The following is a 6512-nucleotide window of genomic DNA, read 5'->3' on the forward strand; positions in this document are numbered from 1 at the left end:
TTCCTGAGGTTGATTCCTTCTCAAGTAATTGTCTTCTGGAGTAAATTTTCTATTTATGTTCTTAAATCGTTTGTTAATTGAATCCCTTACAAATTCCTACCAACTACTTATATATAAAGGTAATCTATTATCCTTTTTTCGTTTTTTTTTTTCCGAGACGGAGTCTTGCTTTGTTACCCAGGCTAGAGTGCAATGGCGCGATCTCGGCTCACTGCAACCTTACCCCTCCTGGGTTCAAGCAATTCTCCTGCCTCAGCCTCCCGAGTAGCTGGGATTACAGGCACCAGCCACCACACCCAGCTAATTTTTGTATTTTTAGTAGAGACAGAGTTTCACCATGTTGGCCAGGCTGGTCTCAAACTCCTGACATCGTGATCCACCCGCCTTGGCCTCCCAAAGTGCTGGGACTACAGGCATGAGCCACCACACCCAGTCTATTATGCTTTCCCCGCAACTCTGTTGTCATACATTTATGAATGTATTTTTTAAAATGATTTATTTGGCAGAGATTTGTAATTGTTATGCAGTCAATCAACTTGGAACTCTATTCCCCAGAGGTTCACACTTGCTCAGGTCTCTGCTCAGATGGCCTTGACCACCTATATAAAATATCTCTCCACCCTCTTCTAATCACTCTCACTCTCTATTCTCTCTCTTTTTATTTTCATCACAGCACATTCTAGCTGGCATAACATATTGTATTGGTTTATTATCTGTGTCCCCCACTAGAATAAAACACTTTATGAGATAGGGACTTGATCATTTCTGCTGCTGTATCCCCAGTGCCTAGTGCATAGGAAGTCCTCATAAATATTTTTGAGCGAATGATGCAAACTCTGCCATTGAATTACTTTTATTGCATCAGTGGACAATAAATGATCTTTCATCTGTAAATGAGGCAGTGATACCATTTCATTTTCTTCTGGCTCATTATAGTTTTAAAATAATTTACTCTTTTCCGATCTGAAATTTTTTTATGGTACATCATATATCTTTGACCAACATTTTCCTAGAATTTTGCTTTTTCCATCCTTTTTTTTTTTGAGATGGGGTTTCACTGTCACCCAGGCTGGAATGCAGTAGCATGATCTTGGCTCACTGCAACCTCTGCCTTCTGGGCCAAGTAACTGGGATTACAGGTGCCCACCACCACGCCTGGCTAATTTTTGTAGTTTTTAGTAGAGACAGGGTTTCACCATCTTGGCTAGGCTGGTCTTGAACTCCTGACCTCGTTATCTACCTGCCTCACCCTCCCAAATGCTGGGATTACAGGTGTGAGCCACTGCACCCGGCCTCTTTCCATGCTTCTTTTGAATTCATATCAGTTTGAATCTATTTTTGTATCTTTTTTTTTTTGAGACAGGCTGGAGTGCAGTGACGTGTTCATAGCTTACTATAACCTTGAACTCCTGGGCTCAAGAGATCCTCCTGCCTCAGCCTCCCCCATAGCTAAGACTATAGTCATGTGCCATCACACCTGGCTACTTCTAAATATTTTTTGTAGAGACATGCTCTCGGTAAGTTGCCCAGGATCGTCCTCCCACTTCAGGCTCCCAAAGTGCTAGCATTATAAGCATGAGCCACTGTGCCTGGTTATGTTTTTATTTCTATATTAGAAACTTTGCACTGGTAGTTCTGATGGCCATTTAATTATAACATGGCTTAAGATTTTATAGGACTGAGTAGCCCTTAGACATTTTTCATCCCAATTGTTTCCTTGAGATTTTTTTCTTTAACTTTTTACTATGGAAAATCAAATATGCTAGATTAGAGAGAATAAATAGTATAGGAACTGGAAAACTTTGTTTTGAATGCATAATAGAATACTTTTTAAAAATGCAAAACAATGATCCTAGCATTTCTGCTTTCCTTTACATTAGGCAATCTTTGGAAGTCCCAAGTTTATAATGAAAATATTTTCACCATGTACAAAATAGTTCCTAAAATTATAGTAACATATTACCACTGTTCTTTTAATTCACCAAGCCAGTTTTGAGCTCTTCTCTGTGTCCAGCATGTGTTCTAAGAGATGTGAAGGATACCATACCAAGAAGAGGCTCCCTGCCTGCAAGGTGCTTATTATCCAGTTGGGTAGATAGAAACTTTAAGTGAAAGAACTGGAGACTATCCTGCTATCATCTTAGCTTTATCCTCTGTACAAGCCAATGACAGACAGCTTATAAGATTAAATACATAACAAATGAAACAGAGAAAGCAGCTAAGAGCCTGCAATAGGTGAGCCAGAAACAACAGTCTCCAAATGCATGATTAAGTATCTGTCAGCACTGGCACAGAATAGGGAGACTGACATTTTATCCTCAACCAAGCCAGGGAGGTGGTCATACCTAGTGCAATGCTAAGCACTCAACTGGTCAGTGAATTTTTTAAAACAGTTTTAAATGTGAACCTAACGGTCCAGTTTCTGATTTTTGTTGTTGTTGTTACATTAATAAGTTCTTTAGTGGTGATTTTTGAGATTTTGGTGCACCCATCACCCAAGCACTGTACGCTGTAGTCAATGTGTAGTGTGGTTACCCCTCACTCCCCTCCTACCCTGTTTCCTTGAGATGTTTACCCCTACCTTTTCCACATCCTTTGTTTCTATACAATTTTATGATTTCTATGAGATATCCTATTGAGATGTTAATTGGTATTGTATTTATATCTACTTGCGCAGAAGAAGAATCTTAGTTTTCCTTATTCAAATTGTCTTTTATTTCTGCCATTAAAGTTTTGTAATTCCGTTTATATAGATAAGAGTATCAGCCTCACTAAATATTTGGTTTTTGTTGTTGATGTTGAAAAATACACCCTTTTTTCAGTATATTTTTGGCATGTAAATTAAAAACTATTTTTGTGTTTATCTTATAATCTGTAGCCTTCCAAAAGAAACTAAATTTTTGTTGATTCTCAACTTTTCTAAATATGAATTGCCATTTGCAAAGAGTGATTTTAAAAAATCGTAATTTTCTTTGTATTTCTGAGTCCTATCAGATTGTTAGAAACTTTTATATCACATAGAAATGTTAATGGGAACACTCCTAATTTGTTCTAAGTTTTGTTTTTGTTTGAGACAGGGTCTCACTCTGTCACTCAGGCTGGAGTGCAGTGGCACAATCGTGGCTCACTGCAGCCTTGACCTCTTGGGTTCAAGCCATCCTCCCACCTCAGCCTCCCGAGTAGCTGGGACTACAGGAATGTACCACCACTCCTGACTAATTTTTGTAGTTTTTGTAGAGATGAGCTTTTCAGCATGTTGTGTTCTAAGTTCTTTAAGAACTTAGAACCAATTATAAATTTCTTCATTAAAAATACTAGAGGCGGCCGGGCACGGTGGCTCATACCTGTAATCCCAGCACTTTGGGAGGCCGAGGCAGGCAGATCACGAGGTCAGGAGATTGAGACCATCCTGGCTAACACAGTGAAACCCCGTCTCTACTAAAAATACAAAAAAATTAGCTGGGCGTGGTGGCGGGCACCTGTAGTCCTAGCTACTCAGGAGGCTGAGGCAGGAGAATGGCGTGAACCTGGGAGGCGGAGCTTGCAGTGAGCCGAGATTGTGCCACTGCACTCTAGCCTGGGCGACAGAGCAAGACTCCATCTCAAAAAAAAAAATAGTATAGGCTCTGTTTTGTGGTAAATATTCTTTATTGTGCTAAAGGAAAACTCACTACTATGTGGATCTTTTCTGTGATCAAGAATATCAAACTTTATCAATGCATTTATAGTATCATGGCTTTTCTACTCTTCTATATTTTAATAATGATTAATATTAACCATTCCCTTAATTTTATAGTAAGCTTGCTGTATTTTCCCTGCTAAGATTGTAAGATTTTAGCATTTATTGTCACAAGTAGAATTAACTTTTTCCTTTTCTCATTACTGCACTTGACTAGTCTTTAAAAAAGAAAAAAGCAAAAAAGTTATTAGTTGGAAGTGTAGAGAAGGATAAGGGATACATAGAGAATATGTATAGAGGAAAATATAGAGAAGTATAGAGACGTACGTTTAATAAAATTAAAAGTACTCATAATCACTATCAAAGTCATGACTCCAACTCCTAAATATGTGAACACTGTGATTCTATTTTCTTTCCTTTTTTTCTTTGAGACAGAGTGTTGCTCCGTCGCCCAGGCTGGAGTGCAGTGGCATGATCTCAGCTCACTGCAACCTCCACCTCCAGGGTTCAAGCAATTCTCGTGCCTCAGCCTCCCGAGTAGCTGGGATTACAGATGCCCGCTACCACGCCGGACTAATTTTTTTAGTAGAGACGGGGTTTTGCCATGTTGGCCAGGCTGGTCTTGAACTCCTGACCTCAGGCGATCCACCTGCCTCGGCCTCCCAAAGTGCTGGGATTACAGGTGTGAGCCACCGCACTCGGCCTCTGTTATATTTCCTGAAGTACATACAACAATTGACATCAGGTAGACAGCCCAGAATGCCAACTGAGAAACATGAGAAGTTGGAAAATAAAAATTAGCCAAGGTTGAACCAAATGTGGGTCATTCAGAGCTGACTATATCATCATTCAGTTACATTACATCTGTCTCTGACAATCTTCAGTGGCAGATGCCTGAGTTAAGAGACTAAAGCACATACTTCTTTATTAATATTTCATGTCTTAGAATTCCTTTGGCATGTTCCTGCCTCACATACCTGGATTCTTCAGCCTCGAGAGCCGTGCTCTGAAAATCGGGTGTCTTTTCTTCAGAGGTCTTATTCTCCATCTCCTTGGATGTATTTGCCTCACTTTCTACTGGAGTCATGGTAGTTTGAAAATATCTTTTACATTCAAAAGTCAGTGTTATGTTTGAGATGGTGACATGTTTTGAGGATTCTTTCAACTCACTCTTACTTTTTGTATCTTGTAGACACCCAGGCTTCAGAATGTTTTTCAATTTTTCCTTTAAAAATAAAAAGCAGCAGCAAATCAGGTAACAGAAGAGCATCAGGTAATAGGTGTTTGTGGAGCAGTATCTAATACAGGCAGCATTTCATTCATTGTCACTTAACACCTGTGAGGAGTAGTAAGGAGTGAGAGAGGCTTAGAGTGGCACGACCATGGGGAGAGCCCCAGGTGTGTTGGCGGCAGGCTGTGTGGGAGCCAGGGCCTGCCCCGCTGCAGCCTGACACAACATGTTCCCAAGCTCGTGTTGTCACCTCACAGAAGACAGTTAGCATCTCATTACAGCACAAGAAAGGTTTCCCAGAAATGCCACTGATTCCCCAGTCTGAGTTTGGTCTTAATTAGAGCATCTGATAGGTTACAGGGGCCAGGGACTCATAATATAAAAGAAATTTTTTTTTTTGTCAAAAGACTTAGAACCTGTATCTAAAACTTAATACCCTAAAATCCCACCCCCCTCCTAATTTCCCAGTTTCTGTTAATGTATCACCTCTCCTAGCTGCTCTCTGATTTGCTCAGAATCACTCAGGACTCAAGGCAGTTGGTCAGCAGGCCCTAAAGCTGGCTTTCTAATGTCCTTCCTGTCCGCACCTTCTTCTTTCCACTGCCCCTGCCTAGTCCATTACTTCTTGATATGGTTTGGATGTTTTGTCACTTGAAAATCTCATGTTGAAATGTGACCTCCAATGTTGGAAGTGAGCCTAGTGGGAGGTGTTTAGGTCTTGGGGGCAGATCCCTTGTGAATGGCTTGGTGCTGTCCTCACTGTAATGAGTGAGTTCTCACTCTGAGTTGATGCGAGATTTGGTTGTTTAAAAGAGCCTGGCACCTCCTTCCTCTCTCTTTTGCTCTCTCTCTGGCCATGTGATGTGCTGGCTCTCCTTCTCTTCCGCACAACTGTAAGTTCCCTGAGGCCCTCGCCTGAAGCAGATGCCAGCATTGTGCTTCCTTTACCACCTACAGACCCATGAGCCAATTAACCCTCTTTTCTTTATTAGTTGCTCAGTCTCAGATATTTCTTTATAGTGATGCAAGAATGGCCTAATATACCTCTACTGCATTTCCTTTAAAATGATGTAACAATTTTCTTCCTTAAAGATAAAACTTTTCCCTGACAATGAAAGTCATACATATTTATTATAGCATATTTGGAAAATCCTATAATGAATAAAGCTAAAGGTAGAATATTATTGCTTGCCAAGGCAGGCAGATCACTTGAGGCCAGGAGTCTGAGACCAGCTTTTGGGCAACATGGAGAAACCCCATCTCTACTAAATATACAAAAATTAACTGGGCATGTGGTGGGCACCTATAATCCCAGCTACTTGGAAGGCTGAGGCATAAGAATCACTTGAACCTGAGAAGTGGAGGTTGCAGTTAGCTGAGATCATGCCACTGCACTCCAGCCTGGGCAATGGAGTGAGACTGTCTCAAAATAATAATAATAATGATAATAATAAATTAATTGGCCGGGCGCGGTGGCTCAAGCCTGTAATCCCAGCACTTTGGGAGGCCGAGATGGGCAGATCATGAGGTCAGGAGTTCGAGACCATCCTGGCTAACACGGTGAAACCCCGTCTCTACTAAAAAATACAAAAAGCTAGCCGG

At 40.8% G+C, this 6512-nt stretch overlaps 1 protein-coding gene across 1 annotated transcript in view; it reads right to left on the bottom strand.

Annotated features, from left to right (window-relative positions):
- FAM71D (family with sequence similarity 71, member D) overlaps positions 1-6512 on the bottom strand; it is a 38410-nt gene that overhangs the window by 15380 nt on the left and 16518 nt on the right. Inside the window, exon 7 of the mRNA XM_011949719.1 lies at positions 4657-4904. Within this exon, the coding sequence (XP_011805109.1) occupies positions 4657-4904 (248 nt within the window). The remainder of the gene's footprint in view (positions 1-4656; positions 4905-6512) is intronic.

Source organism: Colobus angolensis, unplaced genomic scaffold, assembly GCF_000951035.1.
Source record: "Colobus angolensis palliatus isolate OR3802 unplaced genomic scaffold, Cang.pa_1.0 Scaffold3, whole genome shotgun sequence".
In the NCBI taxonomy this organism is placed as follows: Eukaryota; Metazoa; Chordata; class Mammalia; order Primates; family Cercopithecidae; genus Colobus; species Colobus angolensis.